The sequence below is a fragment of the Mustelus asterias genome, chromosome 25, assembly GCF_964213995.1.
Source record: "Mustelus asterias chromosome 25, sMusAst1.hap1.1, whole genome shotgun sequence".
NCBI classification, from domain to species: domain Eukaryota; kingdom Metazoa; phylum Chordata; class Chondrichthyes; order Carcharhiniformes; family Triakidae; genus Mustelus; species Mustelus asterias.
Window position 1 is genome coordinate 32,234,394 of NC_135825.1, and position 22,935 is coordinate 32,257,328.

Genomic DNA, 22,935 nt, shown 5'->3' on the forward strand with positions numbered 1-22,935 from the left:
GTGTACTGCCATCAGCAGCCGTGTGGCACTATGGCAGAAAATTGTTGCACTCACCTCTAAGTCTGCTGTGAAATGAGGACCGCCTTGCGCATGTCACTCATTAGCAATCATTAGCAGTAAATTCACGCTAGGGTGCGCAAGATCAAAAGACCTGATGGGATACAAATGAATGAAAACGGTATTCAACTCCACCATCCAGCAGGAAGACCGATCTGCCATTGGGAGAATTGCAATGTGATTTTACACTGGCGGGTGTACAAATTTTCACTCCTGCTATATTCTCTACTTCCACCCGCCACCAAACTTGTGTCAGGTGAGATGGGAGAATCCCACCCATATTGTTCATTTAAATCCATCCCTTAATTCTAGAATACAAAATTAATCATTTTGTGCTCCTTTTAAAGTGAAACCTTTGCAGTTTATTCAAACTCTGTTATGACTTGAGTTCCCATCAAGTTCTGGAGGTATGAGAGATCTCATGCATGAATACTCAGAAAGAGTACCCTCCCACCCTCGGTTCCCGACCTCCCGGGTGGCCTCAATGGCCTCCAGCCCTACTGGCGAGGCCATCATGTCAGGTCCCCGTAGAGAGGGATCACGCATGATCCTCCCGATGAGAACCTTCACCAGCGAGGCCGCAGAGGCAAGTGAGTCCGGACGATTCCATCCAGGGCTCACTTGTAATATTTAAATTCTAATCTAAATGGAATTTAAATATTACAGTCAGCCTGGCGCACTGATCTCGCCGGAAATCTGATGCCGATAAGTTTGCGAGAGGCGAGAAATCGGGCGCAAATCGGGCTGCCCGGCGAGAAGGTCAGATTGTGGCCTTTGGAGCAATGAAACAACCAGTAAACAAAGAACAAGTCTCTTCATCATGGAATTCCACCTCCTAATAGCAAATTAATGCCCAATAAGCACGTACATTGTAAAATAGATCTTAATATAGAAGTTGGAGAAAGTGCATTTTGCAAATAGGAATAAAGTTGTCACCTACTCCTTGGAAAGTAAGAGCCTAAATGGGGTAAAGACACAATAAGGTCTGGGGATAGAGATACACAAATCTTCAACATAGCAACACAGCTCACCAAAACCAGATTAAGTGGAAACAAAGTACCTAATTCATTTCTACAAGAATAAAATTGAAAAGCAGAGAAGTGAAAATTAACTGAAATAAAACCTCTGGTAGACCACACTTGGAGTACTGTGCACAATATTACCATATTACAAAGATGATATAGATACACCGAAAAAGGTGCAAAAAAGATTTAAAATCATTCCACCAGAATTAAGAGATCCAACTATAGGGAAAGACTGAACAGCCTGGATCTATTTTCTCTCAGAAAATAGAAGACTGAGAAGTGGCCATATAGAGTCCTTTTAAATTATGAAGCAGTATGTCAGAATAGATGTAGAAAATATTTCAGCTTGTGGTAGAGTCCAAAACTAAGGGCTATAAATGTAAAAGTCACTAATAAATCCAATAAGGACTTGGGGCGGCACGGTGGTTAGCAGTGCTGCTTCACAACGCCCGGGACCCAGGTTCAATTCCAGCCTCAGGTGACTGTCTGTTAGGAGTTTGCACGTTCTCCCAGTGTCTGCGTGGGTTTCCTCCGGGTGCTCCAGTTTCCTTCCACACTCCAGAGATGTGCAGGTTAGATAGATTGGCCATGTTAAATTGCCCTTTTAATGTTAGGGGGACTAGCAGGGTAAATACATGGGTTACAGGTGGGATTGTTGTCGGCAGTCTCAATGGGCTGACTGGCCTCCTTCTACACTGTAGGGATACTATCATAATACTATAATACGATGACCTCAGGTGAAGTTTCTTTACAGATTAGACTGATGAAGCAAATAGTTGCATTCAGGGGAAGCTGGATAAATACATGAGGAAAATAGAAATTGATGGATATGCTGATCAAGCGAAATTAAGTGTTCAAGAAAGTTCAAGAGAAATCCAGCAATCATTAAAATTGAATGTTAATAGACAATTGAAGCTGTATGTCTTTCTCAATTATTAAATGGAAATGTGTCCAGCAAGTTTTATTTATATATTGCAAGTCTCCATATAAGCATTGTTCCTTTGTTTTGTCAGGCATGCCCCTGCTCTACTGGTTCTCCAGGAGGATGTCCCTGTGGGGCAGCATCTCCTTCAACTTGGCTGTCTTTATCAATCTTGTCATTGCCTTCTTCTATCCATATGCAGAGCCTACTTCAATGGGTAGGTTCATTGATTTGAGTGCTTCAAATGCTCATCTGGATAGATTAGGAATGATTGTGAATAATTAGGTTAACATTTAATCAAGGACTTTATCAGACTTAAAATTGGCTAGACAAAGCTCAATGAATTCTTCCTCTGATTAAAGACATTAAATTACACAGTTTAATTTGCTATTTACTCCCCTATTACATTTATTTAATGCATGCATTGTCTGTGGTGTGCCTTGATAAAGTCCTAAAAGTGCTAAAAACAGTTAATAATAATGGAAACTCACATTGATATGAGCTATAAGGACCAATTATGTGGTCTGTATTGTAGAACTATTCTTCAACAGTAAACCACAGGCATGTCTTGTATTGAGATATTTCAGTGAAGGAATTGGCCCATAACCAATCATACCATAAAGGTTGAAAAAAATAACAAAAAGGCAAATAGAGAAGACAAATTAGAGTTAAATGCATCAACCTTTGGTTTTGGAAGTCGATGAGAAGGGGTTCCACAACTTTGATAAACAATGTTGAGAACCTGGAACTCGCCGCCTGAAGGGATGGTTCAGTCAGAAACTCTTGTATCATTTAAGAAGTGTTTAGATATTCACTTGCACTGCCGGAACCTCCGGAGCTATGGGCCAAGTGCTGGAAAATGGAATTTGCGTAATCAGATGTTTGTTGACTGGTGTGGACACGATGGGCCGAATGGCCTCCTTCTGTGCTGTGAAGATCTATGAATCTAAATCTTAAAAGCCAAATGAAATTATGAATTACAACAGAATTACAGCAATTAGCTGCTGCCGAGATTGTACTGCACAACCTGGAGGCGTACCTGAATGACTAGACAGAAGGTTAGAAAGCACTTTGTTTCTTAATGAAATACAAAGAAACACTGCAAAAACCTGTTTTTTGTTTTACTTCTTACAGGTGCCCTGGATTCATCCTTTCTCTCACTTGTTTTTTGGGGTGTCATATGTTTCTCAGTAGTTTCTTTGCTTTCCAAGCGATATGGTCTCAGACCATTAATAATAGCACTGATAATTCGATCTATATATTACATTGGAATAGGTCACACCTTATTAACACTGGGATTACTGAATGTAAGTATGAGACTGTTTACTTGAAAACCTTAATGTTGAATTGTGCAAAACATATACTCACTTGTTTGAATTAAAAAAGTATCAGTTCTACAATATTTAACCACTATCACCAAAACAAATGTTCTCCTTGTAACTATGACTTTCCATCTACTTTTCATTCAGTTGACTGCTTCATTATTTGATGCATTTGATGCGGGATAATTACTTGGGGCGTCCTAAAAAGAAATCAGTAGCAATTGGCAGACCAATGGGTGGTAATAGAAATTACATGTAAAATTGATGCTGGCATTCACTCATTGTTGACAAAAGACTTGACATTTCAATTTGTTTGCTGGAGTAATTTGGTAAATCCTTGTACACATCCTCCATTTAATTACTTTGAGGATTGCCTGCCAGATGAAGTTAAGTGAACAAATAATGATCCACCTGAAAAATCAAATATGCAGCAAGAGGGAACATGTGACCAGGAATGTGAGTTAATTGGATTTGTGAGTTAACAGAAAATTGCATTTAACTGTAACTCAGCCGGAGGGAAAAGGATTACTTGAATTTATGTAGTACCCATAAGAACATAGGAACATAGGAATTGGGAGCAGAAGTAGGCAGTTCATGTTCATCCAGCAGTAAGGATACCTCAGTTGCAAACAATAAAAGAACTAACTTCACAAAGTAAATCAAAGAAAAGGTTTAATAAAGAAACTTCATTACACCAACACTCAGACCATGCCTGGGCCACACAAACTCCCCACAATCCCCATCTGCTTTCTAGTTATATCATGTTACCATTGGTTACATTATGACAGATCATAGTGTTATCGTTGATTACATTATAACAATTCAGCCCTTAGACCCTGTTCCACCATTCAATCAGATCATGGCTGATCTCTTCCTGGTCTCAAATCCACCTCCCTACCTGTTCCCACATCCCTTTAACCTGTTAACACATCTATCATAGTGTGCCAAAGCATTTCGCAACATTGACCCTTGTTATGGAGATAAACATATTAAGATGCCTCAAAGAGCAATAACAAAATGACAATCTGTATTTGATGGTGAAAATTATTGGCAAGGATACAAGGTAATGAAAAAGTTCCATCAGATCTTTAATATCCACTGAACCCAATAGAAGTAGATAGGATCTTGGTCAACATCTCTTGACAGTGAAGCAGTTCTTCAGCAATGCCCTGGAATGATGCCTAGATTATGGACTCACCTAGACTGGGACTTGGATTCTCCACAAAAGCTAAACTGACACACAGGTCCAAAATATCCGATCTCATCATACAGGAAGGAGTCTCTGTTGATCCCACTCGACTATTCCACATCATTTAAATATCACCTTCCAACCAACCCACATAGACTTGAAAGTCTATCACCTGCTGCTATCTTATGGGTGGGAGGTTCCATTTCCATTAATATGTTTAACACCAACAGTCAACCAACAACACATTCAATAGGAAACAACCAGCATATACAATGATAACTTTTCCACAAAGAGGGTGGTGCACATATGGGATGAGCTGCCAGAGTAGGTGGTAGAGGCGAGTACAATTGCAACATATAAAAGATATTTGGACAGGTACATGGATAGGAAAGATTTAGAGGGATATGGGTCAAACACAGGCAAATGGGACTAGTTCAATTTAGGAAACCTGGTCGGCATGGACGAGTTGGGCCAAAGAACCTGTTTCTGTGCCGTATATCTCTACGACTCTGATAAATTACTGTCACTTCCAACAGTGAATCCTCAGCATATTCAAACACAATGGTAAACCGCCACCCGTCAACAGAAATATATTGTACTTATTTTACAGTGCACCCTCAATGCCAGAATATTTTTCATGTACATTACTTTCATGTTAATTATTTTTCCTTTTCTTTTTGTTATATTTAGCTCATCAACAAAATAGTGTATCTAGTTAGCTTTGTGGGCAACGGTGGGAAATTTATCATTGGATACAAGGCCATGATAATGGACATGGCATTCCTTTACCATATTGGATACATTGTGACAAGTGTGCTGGGGCTTTTTGTGCATGAGTTTTTCTACAGTATCCTGGTATGTTATATCTTCATTTGTGACTATTTCATCCAGAGATGTTTAAACTGTTGTTCATAAAACATTCATTTAATTTCTGTCACATATTGTAATGAGCTCTGTTTAGGTTGAGTTGATTATGTTTCATCTTGAAAGAAATTGCTCAAAGTGAAAAAATATTGAAATTGGTGTTGCTTTTGTAATTAAAAGCTGAAACAGCACTGTGGAAAAATGTATATGTTAACCCGGTCTGTGTGCCATGCACTGTTGTATATAAGATTCCCTGTTGATTTCTTAATTCAACCGAAACTAAATTATGAATTAATATGATAATTTGTTGATCTAGTCATTTTAAAAAGCATAGTTATCAGAAGAGAAATGGTTAGCACTGATGATTTAAATATTTATTAAAATAAGGGTTGCAAATGTCGAGGAATAGGACATTGACACAACATCGGCACAAAGCAGTCACAGAACAACTAGCACAGATTTGACTGTCTGACTGCAATTATTTCTTTGCTTTCCACGACCTCTTCAAATCGTTCCTGCTTTTTAAAGATTGAATAAAAAATACAGTTCTAATGAATGGTCTACAGCAGAAAGCAAAGTTTAGCAAATCGTCAGATATTACTGACACTGGGTATTTGCAGTACCTTCTGTTTTAAATGCAGAATCAAATTTTCTTTACACTGTCTCAAGTACATGGCTAAGTCACAATCACAGAAGCGAACTTCAATGACACTTTTTGCCATTGTATTTTCCCATACCCTTATGGTCAATTTAGTAACAAATTTCCTGAATTGTAAACAGTGTCACGTCCGGGACTCAGGCCAGCTAGGAATTGGATTATGATATCTAAAGCTCGTTTCAAGAAGAATTCTTGCAGTGATTGAAAAGAGGCGAGGCGATGGCCTAGTGGTATTATCGCTAGATTATAAATCCAGAAACTCAGCTAAGGAAACTCAGGACCCAGTTTCAAATCCTGCTAAGGCAGATGGTGGAACTTGAATTCAATTTTAAAAATCTGGAATTAAGAATCTACTGATGACCATGAAACCATTGTCAAATGTTGGAAAAACCCCTCTGATTCACTAATGTCCTTTAGGGAAGGAAATCTGCTGTCCTTGCCTGGTCTGGTCTACATGTGACTCCACAGCCACAGCCCAAAATGGCTGAGCAAGCCATTCAGTACAAGGGCAACTAGGGATGGCCAGCCATCAAGGCCCATGTCCCACGAATGGATTAAAAAAATCCTCCATGCTGTCAGTTTAACCTGGATTCAAACCAAGGCTCCTGAGAGGAAGGAACAATTTACCCAGCCTCCATTTAAATTTGTCCCATCAACTTGAACTAAAAACTGTAAGTTGACATGGAACTTTAAAATATGACCACAAGTCATTGGCCTAAACTAAAGACATACAGCAGGATTCATTGAATTTGAGTGGAAGATGCAATGGGTGGATATAATTTTGATTTGGTTTCATAAAAGCTGAAAACTGAAGTACAGAAAATGCTTCTGTTTCCTGGTAATGAGGCCCAAATTCAAATCTACATTATCATCGAAATGCATCTATGAAAGTTACTATCCTGCATGCAAAAAATTGGCAGATGGAGTATAATGTGGGATAGTGCAAACTTGTCCACTTTGGCAGGAAGAGTAGAGAAGTAGCATTTTATCTAAGTGAAGAGAGATTACAGAACACTGAGGTACAAAGGGATCTGAATGATCTGGTACTTGAATCATAAAAAGTTAGTATGCAGATACAGCAAGTGAATAGGAAGGCAAAAGGAATGTTATTGTTTATTGCAAAGGGAATGGAATATAAAAGTAGTGAAGTTTTGCTACAGTATACAAGGCATTGGTGAGACCACATCTTGAGCACTGTGTACAACTTTTATCTTCTTATTGAAGAAAGGACGTAATTGCATTAGAAGTATTTCAGGATGTGGAGTTGCCGCATCCACAACTGGGGTAGGCACAGTAAGTAGTTTCACAACACCAGGTTAAAGTCCAACAGGTTTATTTGGTAGCATGAACTTTTGGAGCATTGCCCCTTCACCTGATGGATGGGTGCTACCAAATAAACCTGTTGGACTTTAACCTGGTGTTGTGAGACTGGAAGTATTTCAGAGAAGCTTCACTTCCTGGAATAAGGGGTTACCTTATGAGGAAGGTTGGGCCTCTTGATGTTTAGAAGAATGAGGAGAGATCGTTTGAAATATGTAAAGCCTGAAGAGGCTTGAGAGAATTGATGCTGAAAGGATGTTTTCCCTTGTGGGAGAGACCAGAACTAGGGGATATGGTTTAAAAATAAGAGGTCTCCCATTTAAGAAGGGGATGAGGAGAATGTTTTTCTTTCAGATGTTCGTGAGTCTGTGTCTCTTCCCCAGAAAATGCTGGAGACAGGGCCACTGATTACTTTTAAGGAAAAGGTACACGATTCCTGATTAACAAGGGAATCAAAGGGTATCGGGGGCAGACAAAACAGTGCTGTTGAACATTCAGATGGTCTATTCCTGCTCTTAATACATACGTTTGTATCTTTTATAAAGTTCAGACCATGAAAATGATACGCTAAAAATCTGACAAATGTTAACTTACCATATATTGGACTTGTATTTTTCAGCTGTTTGATTTGATCTACAGAGAAGAGACTCTGTTTAACGTCATAAAAAGTGTTACACGTAATGGTCGCTCCATCCTCCTGACAGCTGTGCTTGCCCTTATCCTTGTCTATCTCTTCTCAATTGTGGGCTTCCTCTTCCTGAAGGATGACTTCATTTTAGAGGTGGAGAGGTTACCAAGCAGCAAGACATCAGGTAAATATTGTTTTTGAGGTTGCACTACCTCAACGGAATAGAAGTTGACCATAATGAAAATGATGTTGTTTGATGTTCTTGCATTGTCAGAGCCTTCTACATTTTACACAAGCTCGAAATTTCTCATTGAATCACTTTAATGGACATAAAATTGTTCATTGACGGCACAGGACGGGAAAACTGTGTCTAGTTTGTCTGGCGTCAAATGTTGAGCCATTCCAGTGTGTGCAAGTGGACCAGAGTTTTAGAACCAAGAGAACATTGATTGTTTTTTGTTCTCAGGGAAATAGTGTGACAAAGGACAGTCGAGACACAAAGTATGTTTCTGCCCTCAGGTGGTATTGCAGATTTCATGGTGTCGCTGCAGAGTTGATGGGCCGAAGGGCCTCTTCTGTACTGTATGATTCTTTGATTGCTTAACACCTTACATAATAATTCTTCATCATGATCAAGGAGAGTTCCTGAGTGTGGTAATGCTCTTAGCTCCACATAAAGGAAGGGAAATACTTGGGTGAATCTTCCCACATCACTTACTGGCTGATTGGTATTCAGCATGGTCGAATGGCTAAGAGCTGAGGGATGGCACACTGGCACCAAAAAGAGAAAATTAAATAATTTGAAGATAGGTCACGAAAAGCCCGATAAAATGGGATGGTCTTGTTAAGAGCAAGAATGTTGTACTGTGGGCAGGTGTTGAAGATAGAAAAACAAAACTGAGGAAGATGCATTGGCAAGAAGCTGCAGTAAGACAAAAATAACAATGTTGAACAGACTGTGTGTGAAATGTTTCTTTTGTTAATAGGTTTATTTGCAGCACAAGGAAACACAGTGAAGGATTTCATTAACTCATGTGCTGCTGATGATGTTCATTGTTCTGCAGGCATCCAAGACGCTGAGTCACCAGGTCAGCATATTAATGCTTAATCTGCAGAAACAAGTGAACAAAAATCTATACACCTTCCACAGATCTCACAAACCAATACAAGTAGTATTAATTTCTAAAATTATTGTTTTCCTTTTCCTCCTACCTTCTGATTTCAGGAAGACATGCATAGTTCCAATTTTACTGACATCCTTCTGATAGTCATCCTTTTCAGTCACGCACAAGCCAACAGGAAGCATCTTTTCAAATGTAGCAGCATTATAGAATCCCACAGTGCAGAAGAAGGCCATTCAGCCCATTGAGTCTGCACCAACCACAATCCCACCCAGGCCATATCCCCATAACCCCATGCATTTACCCTAGCTAGTCCCCCGAACACTGAGGGGCAATTTAGTATGGCCAATCCACCTAACCCTCACATCTTTGGACTGTGGAAGGAAACTGGAGCACCCAGAGGAGACTTACGCAGACACGGGGAGAATGTGCAAACTCCACATAGATATCATGGCTGGAAATTTTCCGCCACGCCCAGCCCGATTCTGCGGCTCGCAGAACGGAATTTTCTGTTGGCCTCGGGTGGGACCTTGTGAACCTCGCCCGAGCGAAGGTATTCAAAATTTGTCATCAGAAATGGGAATCTGGATTTTCCCATCCTGAAGCTCAGATCGCTGAAGCCCCTTGAGATTTTTTTTAGCTTGATATCAGCTACATGTGCAGAGAATGGTGGAGGCAAGGTCATTGAATATTTTTAAGACAGAGGTAGATAGATTCTTGACTAATAGGGAAGTCAAAAGTTATCGGGTCTAAGGAGAATGTGGGATTTAGGCTGCAATCTGATCAGCCATGATCTCATTGAATGGTGGAGCAGGCTTGAGGGGCCAAATGGCCTACTCCTGCTCCTAATTCATATGTTCCTATGAGAATTAAACTTGAAGCATCCCTGAAATGACTCAGTATCATAGTAAATGTTGTGTTTTTGGCACTTGAGTGACCATAGCAAATAACTCCTTTCCAGCAATATTTGTGCAAGTGGTTGCATTGCTTGGGATGAATTGTCTTTTAAAAAGCATTCAGACAGTTACATGGGTAAGATGGGTATAGAAGGATATGGGTCAAACTCGGGCAATTGGGACCAGCTTAGTGGTTAAAAAAAAGGGCGGCATGGACAAGTTGGAACGAAGGGCCTGTTTCCATGTTGTAAACCTTTATGACCAATGAATTCTAGTTTAATGTACACATTGATTTGAATATAATTTTCAAAATTGCTATATTTAACAGCACAGGTAATTACACTTGAATATGTGTTTCCAAGTAGCAGTTTTATTTGAAAAATGAAGGTATTCATTCAAGATTTGTTTAGAATTTCAATTGTATTCATCAAGAAGGTTCAAGCATATAGGCCAGAATTTTCCATCCTTTCATGCTGGTGGGATCTGGTCCCAGTGATGTGAACGGAGATTTCAGTGGGTCACCAGTTCATATAGTCCACATTGTAAAATGGGTCAACACAGTGCAGTTAAAGTTGTGAATTGCCAGTCCTCTAACTTATCAAGTTCTTCCATCATGTTCACTTTAAAATCCTTTAGGCTACCGAGTGAATGATTTAGAATTCAAAACCCTCCTAAATGTCCACAGATACTGAAGCACTGTATGCATGTACATTCAAATTTGTTCCGAATTCAAAAATGAAGTAAAACAGCAGAAACAGAAGATGCCGCTAATGGTCTTCCTCCGATGCATCAATCTTGTAATCCTGTGTGAATATTAGAATGCAAGTTTACAAAAGTAAAATTTGACTGATGGTTTATAATACATTAATGAGACAACACAAAAGGGTAGATTAATATCAGAAACAGAAATAAGACTGACCTCGAGTACAAGAGAAATGAGTTTTGAAATGAACACTTGCACCTTTCTAAAACTCATATACAATTATATTGGGTCTGAATGACAATTGTGTGGCCAAAAGTGGCAGCCAATTTGTGCAAAGCAACATTTCACAAACAACAATGACATGAATGACCAGCCAGTCTACATTTGATTGCGGGGACTAATGAAGGGGTGTTGAGTGAGAGAACAAGAGAATTCCCTCCTGTTCCTTGGGTCAGAGATGAGCATCGAAAGCATTCTCTGGCCTCCCTGCGGTGTGTTTCTCAGGGTGGGAGGTGGCCAGTCATTGGCTGGCAGTGGGTTCGTCTGGTCCCGGCGTTGTCAATGGGATTTCCCATTGATTTCACCCCACGCTTCCAGGAAACCCACGGCAGGGGTGCGCCGCCGACAGGACCAGGAGATCCTGCCAGCGTGAACAGCCGGAAAGTTCCGGCCCACAAATACAGTAAAGACTCCTGATATGTATATAATGGAGCTTCAGTCATACTAACCTTGGTTTTCCAATCAGTATTATTATAACGCAAATTGTTAACCTACTTAAATTGAATAGTTTATGCTAACATTGAAAGTAAATTCATGTAAAATATAGGTTCTTGAGCCGTGGTAATGTAGGTCATTTAGTGACAGGAGATAGGCCCTTTCCTGAAATTGCCCCATTGCTATTGTTCTCATCTGAGACTCTATGAATAGAGCTGTCCTCACAGCGAGAAAGGGATTATCAGAATTTTAATCAACCTACTTGCTCTACTGGTCTTTCTGTCCCACTGACCGGCTACAATTTTAGCATTGCTGGAAACCCAGGGGAAATTGACTACCTGTCCTCGCAGTCAGTGAGTGAAATAGCTTGTGGAGCAAGAGAGATCTCGGGGGAGCTAAACAAAAAAAAAGTGGTTGGAATGGTGGAAACGAGGATATTCTCCCTGCAAGTGGATTCCGTTATTGTCAGTGCAAGATTCAGAGCTGATTAACTTTCATGAAAAGTTATCCAAGAACAATTGGCAAAGGTTTGCAGTCTAATTTTTCAAAGAACATTGGAGGCAAATTTTCATTTACTTTTGCTGCTACTTCAGTCATTACAGATGAGGAAGAGGATGACAAAGAGCGTGCTTGTGACACTCTATTGATGTGTATAGTAACAGTATTAAATCACGGTCTGCGTAATGGAGGTGGTGTTGGTGATATTCTCAGACAACCTTCGAAGGACGTAAGTAAATCTTTATGATGAAACATCGTAAGTATTTATCTCTCACCTTTGCAGTTTGAAGTTTAAAATCTGACATGAAGTAACCATCATTACTTAGTGTGTGTAATGTGCCAGAATTACTTAGTTATCTCTTGAATATCCAAACAGACTCATTGGTTAGCACTGCTGCCTCACAGCGCCAGGGACCCGGGTTCAATTCCAGCCTTGGGTCACTGTCTGTGGGGAGTTTCCACATTCTCCCCGTGTCTGTGTGGGTTTCCTCTGGGTGCTCCGGTTTCCTCCAACAGGCCAAAGATGTGCAGGTTAGGTAGATTGGCTATGGTAAAATGCCCCTTAGTGTCTCAATTTGTCTAGGCTAGGTGAATTGGCCATGCTAAATTGCCCCTATGTCAGAGGGATTAGTGGGGTAAATACATGGGATTGCAGGGATTGTTGTCAGGTGCAATGGGCCGAACGGCCTCCTTCTGCACTGTAGGGATTCTACGATTCTATGACAAACTCCCTAAAAAGTATCTACTAACATATTTCCAGTATATGCTAGAAATCCTCTCATTCACAAAAGCGTAAGTAAATTATTTCTGTTTTTAAAGTTTGTGTAATGTGAGCCCTTGTCCAAATATTTTATTTTATCTCCCTCTTTAAGTACCCCTTGTACGACTCTGCTCTAATCATCAAGAGAGTTGACTTATTTACCAGCTTTTAGGACTAATTAATATCACTTAAGAACCAGTAATAAAAACAATATAAAAGTGACAGGTGATTTAATACCTCGTCTAATTTTCCTGTGGGAATTTGTCTGTCCCGTTTTGGCATCTCCTTTGATGGCACAGATGGGAATTGAACTTAAAAAAAGGTAAACCAAAAACAAACCAATGTGCTGCAATAGCGCTCTGTTTGTTCCACACGTTCAACATTGTCATAAAACAAACATTGTGAATAACAGCTGCATCTTCAAATTCGGCCTGCGTGAGAAATTATTCTGTTGCACATACATGTACATATTTGGAGAGGGAGGAGCTGAAAGCCTTTTTTTTTCCAATGTTGTCCTTCATGTCATCTAAAGATCAAAAAGGGATCGATATGTAGAATTGGGAAGATACCAAATCGAGAATAATAAACATTTATGTACAAACTATTTAAAGCATGCAAACAGACCATTCAACTCAATAGGTACATGAGCCACATGTGTCTCTTCCCATCCTATTCCATTTAACCCCATAAATATATCCTTCAAATCCTGTCTCTTTCATCCCTTGAATCCCTCAGGTTATTCACATCAGTTAGATTCTGTGGCAGTGAGTTCCACATTCTCACCACTCTCTGGGTAAAGAACTTTCTCCAGAACTTCCCATTTGATTTATTGATGACTCTTTTATAATTATGGTTCCAAGTTCTGGTCTCAGACACAAGTTGGAATATCTTCTGCATATCTACCTTATCAAATACTTTCATAATCTTGAAAACCTACATCAGGATATCATTCATCATTGTTGTTTCAGAGAAAAAGGTCCAGACTATTCAATCTATTCTGATAGGTAGAACCTCTCAGTTCTGGTGTCATTCTAGCAAGGGGGAATTCTCCGGCCTCCCAGCCACCTGTTTCTCTGCAGCAGGAGGTGGCGCGCTGTTCACTGGAGATGGAATTCTCTGGTCCCGTTGTTGTCAATGGGATTTCCCATTGATATCACCACACGCCGCCGTGAAACCCACGGGAGGGGGTGTACTGCCAGTGGGACCGGAGAATCCCACTGGCGTGAACGGCTGGAGAACTCCCCTAAAAGTCTTTTTGTATCTTCTCCAATGATTATATGTCTTTCATAATACGGAAATCAGAACTGTTCACACTATCCCAAATGTAGTGTAACCAAGGTTCCATACAATTTCAACAGAACTTATCTGCCTTTCAAATCTGTCCATCTAGAAATGCCAGTGCCATTTTTAAAATGTTTATAATAGCCTTATTAACTTATGGAACTACTATTAATGATCTGTAACGCGAGATCTGTCTTATCCTTAACCCTATTTGGATATTAATTTTCCAAGGAGTCTGTGGCCACCTTATTCTTCCCACCAAAATCTATTACTTATCTATACCAGAGTTCATTCACCAATTCCCTGTCGATTCCAGAAGTTTATTAATATATTTATGCATTTTGTTGCAGTCTTTCCCTGTTTGGATTACACTGGCCAATTTGGTGTAACCCACACATTTCGAAGTTATGCTTCCAAGATATCATATTTAGAAACACCATCACTAAAATTGAAAGGGGCTAACTGAAATATTTAACTGAAGATGTTGGAAATTTAAACTGAAAAGTGGCCTTTCCAAGTAACAACATGCCTCCCACCAGTCTCTGTTCTCCATTTTAAAGTCAGCTAGCTACCCATTCTGTTATATGTCCTTTGACACCTCTGTTCTGACTTTAGTCACTAGTTTATTATGTAGTACCTTACTAAAGATTAATCTCAAAATCAAAATATATTATATCCACTACATTACCCTTATCCTTTCTTTGTGTTAGTTTTTCAAAGAATTCAGTAAGTTGCTCAAGCATGAACTTCCCATTAGGTAAACTGGAGAGAGAAAGAGAGGGGAATAAACCAAGCCATCATTAAACAAAAACAGCTAACAGTTATAGAAAAGCAGTTTCAGCAAATGGAAAAGAACAGAATTGGAAGATCACAAGCTTCAAGTGACAGATTGGATAAAGAAACGGAAGTGAAGGATTGGATAAAGAGATGAAAGTCAACAGGATCAGGAGACAGAGAGGGACAGAATCAAGAGACAGAGCTGAGCGAATTGCAGAGTCGAAAGGACAATTCTTGGGAAATGAAGAGAAAGTTGGAAAGACATAACTGAGAGATGGATATGTTGAGACATAAACCTAGATAAAATAATTTATTTCAAACACCATGAACTAAATAAGGTAGAAAATAATAAAGAAATATTTACATTATATCAGAAAAGAAAGTTAAACACATGGAGAAGAGAGAAAGTGAAGAGATCAGCTTGACAAATACAGACCTCACAGTAGATTTGCTCGTTTCAGGGAGAAATGTTTTATTTATGAAATAATATGCATTCAACTTCAAAAAGCCTGAGGAATTGTCAAATTCCCTCTAATATGATGTCTGAAAAATGATTATTGTTAAATTTCAAGTTAGTTATTCAAATTATTCTGCTGAAATATAGGGACATTGAACTTGCAGATGAAATTTAATCCTGTAATGATTGCTTTATTCTAGGAAGCTCTATTTCCCGCCCGAGTTGTCTTTGATCTGCTCTTCTTCTTCATTGTTATCATTATTGTATTGAACCTGATTTTTGGTGTTATCATTGACACCTTTGCTGATCTGAGAAGTGAGAAACAAAAGAAAGAAGAAGTCCTGAAGTCAACCTGCTTTATCTGTGGTAAGTGCAGGCGCCCAGTACTTTTTCACAGTTGATTGTCTGTAGTGAATTTTCAGGTTGAAAGTAATAGGTTAACCAAATTGAATACTACTACTCTTCGTGTGATGGATAAATTGAGAATGGAATTGCCATGGTCTCCTAAGATGCCAAGTGGAGAAATGAAATGTCTCGCAACGGATCTTAGTGGCTAGGTTGATGTGATGTGTCCCATGGCTCGAGGCTCATGTCCAAAATCACACATCAGCTTATCTGTCATTCTCCACTTATGCAGCAGGCGGCACATTTTCCACACTCCAGTCTCGGTTTGGTTGAACACTGCCTACTGTCTTCAAGGAGGTTAAAGGCAGAGATCGATATTTAAATTATTTCATGAGGTGGTAAAGGCAGCGTTTATTGCTCATTCCTCATTTCCCTTGGAGTGATGGTCATTGAGGAAACAGCTGAAGATGGTTTGCCTTAGGACACGCCCCTGAGGATCTCCTGCAGTGATGAGATGATTGGCCTCTCGCCTTCTTCCTTAGTAGTAGGGATGATTCCTTCCAGAGGAGAGATTTCTCAATGATTCTCATGAATATCAGTGGTGCCAGACCTCTATTGATATCCCAGTAAAATACTCGAAGGAGAGGGCATTCACACCCATCTCAGGAATTCAGCTCCTTTGTCTGTGTTTAGATCAGATCTGGAATGAGGTCTGGAACTGAGTGGCCCTAGAGGAGTCCAAGAGTCCAAGAGCTGCTTGATAGCACTGTTGATGACAATCCCATCACTTTGCTTATGATTGAGATTGGTCTGGTGGAGATGGTAATTCTCCAGATTGGATTTGATTCACTTTTTATGGACAGAACATAGCTGGACAATTTTCCAGATTATCGCTGGATGTCAGTGTTGTAACTATACTGGAACAGCTTCACTAGGAGCACAGCTAGGTCTGAAGCATAAGTCGTTAGTCCTACTACTGGGATGTTGTGAAGTCCCATAGCTTTTGCTGCATCCAATGCACTCAGCTGTTTCTTGATATCAGGTGAATTGAACTGGCTGGAAACTGGCATCTGTGAGGCTGAGGACCTTAGGAAGAGGCCGAGATGGATCATTCACTCAGCACTTCTGGCTCAAGATGGTTAAAGATGCTTCAGCCTTGTCTTTTGCCTTGATGTGCTGGACTCTGCCATCAGAGGATAGGAATGTTTGTGGAACCTCCTCTTCCCATTACAAAGAACAAAGAAAATTACAGCACAGGAACAGACCCTTCGGCCCTCCAAGCCTGCACCGATCATGCTGCCCGACTGAACAAAAACCCCCTACCCTTCCAGGGACCATATCCCTCTATTCCCATCCTATTCGTGTCTTTGTCCAGACGTCCCTTAAAACTCACTATCGTATCTGCTTCTACTACCTCCCCCAGCAGCGAGTTTCAGGCACTCACCACCCTCTGTGTAAACAAACTTGCCTTGTACATCTCCTTTAAACCTATGTCCCCTAGTTATTGACTCTTCCACCCTGGGAAAAAGCCTCTGACTATCCACTCTGTCCATGCCCCTCATAATCTTGTAGACTTCTATCAGGTCGCCCCCCAACCTCCGTCGTTCCAGTGAGAACAAACCAAGTTTCTCCAACCTCTCCTCATAACTAATGCCCTCCGTACCAGGCAACATCCTGGTAAATCTTTTCTGTAGGTGGTAATTAGCAGGACATTTCCTTGCCCATGTTTTCCCTGATGCCATGAAACTTCATGGGGTCCAGGATCAAAGGTGAGAACTCCCAGGATTACTTCCGCCCAACTGTATACCACTGTGCTACCACCTGCGATGGGACTACCTGCCGGTGGGACAAGATGTACCCAGAGACTGGTGATGCAGGAGTCTGGGACATTGGTAGTAAGGTATAATTCAGTGAAGATGACAATGTCAGGCTGTTGTTTGATCAGTCCCTTAATTTTGACATAAGTCGCCAGATGTTAATGAAGATGATTTTGCAGGATCGACTGGGTAGAGTGCATCTTTGTTCTCTGGTGCCCAGGCCAGTGCCGGTTGGGCTCTCCAGTTTTATTCTCATTGATTGTAGCAGTTTGATGCAACTGAATGGCTTGCTAGGAAATATCAAAAGGCAGTGAAAAATCAACCACATTGCGGTCGGTCTGGAATCACATGCAAGCAAAAGCAGGGTAAGGATGGCAGATTTCCTTAACTATTGAACTAGGTTTTTACGACAATCCACTCATTTCATGATGATCATTACCGATGGATAGCTTTTTATTCAAATAAATTAATGAATTGCATTTAAATCACCTTTGCCACAGTGATGGGATTTGAATTCATGTCTCCAGAGGATTAGCCTGAGCCTCTGGGTTACTAATCCAGTAGCATTATCACTATGGACCTTACTGTGTCAGTGCCGAGGTTTTGGTTCCTCATGCTGTACGTGTTTACTTTCATCTGAATCATGGGAGGTTAATGCTAACCTACACTATGTACGGGATTTTCCGCCCGCACTCGCCCTAAAACTGGAAAATCCCACCCGAGGTCAATGGATCTTTGCATGGTCCGCCCCCTGCCCACTACGATTCCCAGACAGGAAAATTTGCCCCTGGGTTTCCGTGTGTTGCTCTTTATCAAGAACCTGCTAGCAAATATCATCAAAGTGGCCTTCTCTTCTGAAAAGGTCAAAAAAATTCAAAAAGACACTACAAATCTGACGGTTTGCTGTTGCAAACAGTGTCTGTCTATGCTGAAGTATGATGATTATTAGAGACCAAATGTTACTCCCAAGTTAGTGAAAAAGCACTCTAGCCTGTGGAACTGTAGTCCAACATGAGTCATCGGGTTGGATTTTCCAACCTCACCCGCAGCCGGATTCTGTGATCCCACTGGCAGTGAACGGAGATTTGGCTGAGTGTCAAATTCTCCGTTCTCTCTGGCAGCGGCAGTGGGGTGTGAATGGCTGGAGCATTCGAGCCAACTTTGGTGCTGTGAGGGAAAGGGCTTTACAAAATAATTGTGTGCCAAATTAAGTACCTATTACAAAGCTGATAGAAATAATATAAATTATCTTTTAACCCTCACTTTGTTTATCGATCCCAGGAATCTCCTTCCCTCCCAAGCTGTCCGGTTTTCTTTTGTTTTCAGCACAAGCAGCAAAGTCAGTGCTAACATTACAGAAATAGAATGAATCTAACACCAGGAATAATTATCAACTCAAACCAACTTAACTGTAATTGTGCAAAATAAAAACACTGGGAATTCTCTTTTTGCTGCCATTTGAAACAAAAACCATTTATGTGGAGAAACCCCAACAAATTTCTGGCTACAATGATTGAAAACATTTTGCCAGCAGCAAACAGCTCAAGAGTTACAAGCTGAATTCTCCAACCTCGCCCGCAGCTGGGATTCTCCAGTCCCGCTGTAGTGAACGGAGCTTTGGCTGAGCTCCAAATTCTCCATTCTCGCTGGCAGCAGTGGCGGGGCGTGCGAGACCGGGGAATTCCTGCCCCTTATTTTCAGCCTGATGCAGCAGTGTCACTTTGAAATGGAACTCTTCAGTCACGGCAGTTACTGGATGCTGCTGCTTTCTTTTCTGGCCATGAGCAGATTGACATTGAGAAAAACCCACAGTCGGCATCTTAAAAGTTGCACTTGTGACTAGCGGCATGTGCATCGATCTGCTGTTGTCGCTGGTGCTCTGAAATTCCTCCCACAGTGGAAACAAGCCAAATTTAGAAGTGTGGGAGATAGAGCAACAGACCCAGAAATCATCTACAGTTTGAACAAACCATTTTCTGAGCTTGGTGACTTTTTGTTTTCTGGAAGTAACTGTCTACTTTTGTTTTGCGCAGGCCTTGAGAGAGATAAGTTTGACAACAAGACAGTATCATTTGAAGAGCATATTAACAATGAACACAATATTTGGAATTACTTGTACTTCGTTGTACTGGTTCATGTCAAAAAGAAGACTGATTATACAGGTCCAGAAAGCTATGTTGCTCAAATGATAAAGGTAATTCTTTTGTAAAATGAAGTATTGTACTGAGGTTCATCTTTTAGTTTATTCTCAACACAATTCACTGCTACATAAATTTGGATACTTACCAGTAGAAAAAGTTGTCTGGTGTCCTGTGGCATCTGAGTCCCTGGTTCTAAAGCAGCTAAGTCCAATGGGATGTCAGTATCTCTCTCCAGTTAGCTGAAATGAATTTGCATGGTCTCTTTCTCTTTGTCCGTGTATGAACAAAGACTGTACGAGTGTGCCTAATTCAACAAAAAAAATCATAAAATTCACAACGTTCATTCCAAAACATGGCTGGTTTGGGCAATGAATATATTCAAACCGATGTGAAGTGTCTCTTCTGAGATTGAGGTTGTTGTGGCAGAGTTGAAGAAAAGCTTATTCTATAGCTGACCATACTATACCTGACATAATAATATTCAATGTTAACTCCAAGCTGTCAATCAACTTACATAGATGTATGCTCAATCTAAAGCTACTCGTGTCAATGGGACAGACACACGTAATAAAATGCCACCTGTCATTTTTCGTTATTTTATTTCCCATTTCATGGACTAATTCCATAATTATTTTTGTTCATTTATGAATGTGAGCATTGCTAGTAAGGCCAGCATTTATTGCTCATCCTTAATTGCCTTTGAGAGTGTGATGATTAGCCGCCATCTTAGACCTCTGCAGTCTTTCTGGTGTAGGTACAGCAGCAGTGCTGTTGGGAAGTTCCAAAATCTTGGTTATGCCTTAGTGATTTGATGTCAAGGGCAGTCACTCTCACTTCACCTTTGGAATTCAGTTCTTGTGTCCTGTTTGAACCAAGGCTGTAATGAGGTCTGGAACTGAGTGAATTTTGCAGAATCATTTTGCTGTGTTTTTATAGGAGCAGCATAGTTACACTCCTAAGCTCTGTCTTTATTTTGAGATTTCTTGCCAAATTGGCTTCATTTGAAAATTAAATGCAGATTTGTACTCCAGGTTGTAAAGAAAAATGGAGTGCAGCAAGCGATGTACTCTGATAGACAAGTGACATTGATCAAGTTCAAAGCTAGCCTCTGATTCTGAAATTTGTGAGTTAAAGCCCCACTAAAAAGTTTTAGGCATCTAACCTGAGCTGTCACTTTGCAGTACTGAAAAAATGCTGCACTGTTGAGGAGTGCTGTCCTTTGGTTGCAACATTCAACAAGGACCCCATCTGCCTGCTCAGGTAGTTTAAAAGATCTGATATTATCTGAAGGGAGAGTTCTCGCAGTCATCTGCCTGACATTTATTGCTCGACCAACAACATTAAAAGAAATCAATTGGTGATTTATTTCATTGCTGCTTTTGAGATCATGCTGTATGACATTTAGCTGCAGTATTTGACTACAAAACAACAGTGATGCAACTTCAAACATACTTAAAAGCAGAAAATGCTGGAAATGTCCAGCTGGTCAGGCAGCATGTGTGGAGAGAAAATACAGAATGAACCTTTCAGGTCTGAGACCTTTCATTGGAAGGGATCAAAAGTACTTAATTGGTTGTAAACGCATGGGAATGTCCTGAGAAAGCACTAGGTAAATATTCTTTTGATGTACCTCCCTCATGCTGGAGGGTTAATTATAATAAAGTTATAACTCTAGAGACTTGGTGCTAAATCCCAAAATGAAGGCAACTAGATTTTCTTTCTTCCTTTCTGTAGACTAAAAACCTGGATTGGTTTCCACGCATGCGTGCCATGTCCCTGGTCAGTAATGAAGGAGACGGAGAACAGAATGAACTTCGAAATCTGCAGGACAAGCTGTTCCTGACAATGAAGCTTGTATCAAACCTCACGAACCAACTTTCAGAACTAAAAGAACAGGCATGTATTCAAAGTACCTCATTTATTGTAGAAAAAGGGCAAGCCGGCATAAGAGGAAATCAGAGAGTAATTTTCCAGAGTATCCTTTCCTCTATTACCCTGTACTTTTTTTTGCCTTTTCACGAGGTAACATGGCAATAAGGAAGAGAAGTATAGGAAGTGTTGGGCCATGATGTGCTAGACATCACAAGTGTGGAACAATTTTGATAGATTGACTACTCTTTTCCTGTCTATTATTTTTATCCATCAGCTAGACCTAAGATTCTAAACTCTGAGCTTCCAATCTTAAAACAATTTGAACCCTAACTTGAGAAAATTTGAAATCCATTTAATTTCTGTACAGAAAAGTAATTGCTTTAACTATTGAATATGCTTTTCCTGTTATAAATTACCCTCACCCTTTTCTTTCCCAAGCAGCTATTTTCTCCCTGTTTACCCTGGTTAAAGTATGAGGCGGGCCAAATGAATTGCAACAAAAAATCAAAAGCTTGATTACACTTTATTACAGAAAGTGGGGGAAGTAAATTAATGCAGACAAACTTTTTGCAATAAACAGGTGATTGATACAATCACATGCTAATATTGCCACCGAAGAATGTTTTTGATTTTGAGGAAATTAACTGGATTCATTTGTTTTGTATAGATGACCGAACAAAGGAAGCGCAGGCAGAGAATTGGATTTGTGGATGTACAAAGCAACCCATCAAACACAAACAATCAGATGGCTAAAGCATGAGAAGTTGCAGTGCGCCACAACTACCGCACGTCACTGCCGAGAAATGCTGTTGTGTATTATTGACGTCCTCACAACTAAAGAATATCCGAGTGATAAGTTAGAATAAAATATAGAATATTTAGAATTTTCTCTGGGACGATGGAAGAGATCTTAAAGCAAGGAAACTTCATTTGCAAACTGCATGATAATTAAATAATGTGTAAATTGAAAATGAGTATAGATCTAGGGGAAGGTTTTATATAATGGGTCTGGTGATAATGTCACCGTGCAATACTTTATTTTAAAAATATGTGATTACTATTTTCCTACTGTGGGTTATATATATTTTGAAAGTGTGTGATGTATAAAAAGTCATTCATTTCTGTATTTTACGTTTTGGTAAAATTGGAAAACTTGAAGAAAACTTGAAATTGGAAAACTGATTACCTGTCTCATGCAGGGAAACATTATCACTCAATGAACCTTCCACTACTAACCTCCTCTGCAGGTTGCCATAACATGTTGAAATCAAAGTGTCTACCCACAGGTTTAATGCTGGAACATGGGAGACAGAACAGTATCACCTCATAATTTAATCAGCATGTGCTCCCCATCCCAGAATTAGACTTGTATATTCACACTCAGTAGTCATATAAAAATAAATACTTGGAACACATGCAGTGCCAGTGTTAACATTTGCTGTATTCACAAAAAGGCACTGGCTACCACACTACCATTAAAATTCTCAGAATGTGGAATCTGCATGATATCAGTGTCCACTTGACGAGATGAAAGATTGTTGGATTCTAATAAATGTTTTTAAAATTGC

General features: G+C 40.0%; 1 protein-coding gene across 1 annotated transcript in view; it reads left to right on the forward strand.

The window, feature by feature from the left end:
• The window catches only part of itpr3 (inositol 1,4,5-trisphosphate receptor, type 3), a 301,852-nt gene extending 278,917 nt beyond the window's left edge, over window positions 1-22,935 (forward strand). The window contains exons 49-58 of the mRNA XM_078242319.1: window positions 2,096-2,221; window positions 3,139-3,311; window positions 5,206-5,370; window positions 7,977-8,169; window positions 8,972-9,073; window positions 12,013-12,146; window positions 15,393-15,558; window positions 19,388-19,548; window positions 21,230-21,391; window positions 22,035-22,935. Of these exons, the coding sequence (XP_078098445.1) occupies window positions 2,096-2,221; window positions 3,139-3,311; window positions 5,206-5,370; window positions 7,977-8,169; window positions 8,972-9,073; window positions 12,013-12,146; window positions 15,393-15,558; window positions 19,388-19,548; window positions 21,230-21,391; window positions 22,035-22,127 (1,475 nt within the window). The 3' untranslated portion in view covers window positions 22,128-22,935. The remainder of the gene's footprint in view (window positions 1-2,095; window positions 2,222-3,138; window positions 3,312-5,205; window positions 5,371-7,976; window positions 8,170-8,971; window positions 9,074-12,012; window positions 12,147-15,392; window positions 15,559-19,387; window positions 19,549-21,229; window positions 21,392-22,034) is intronic.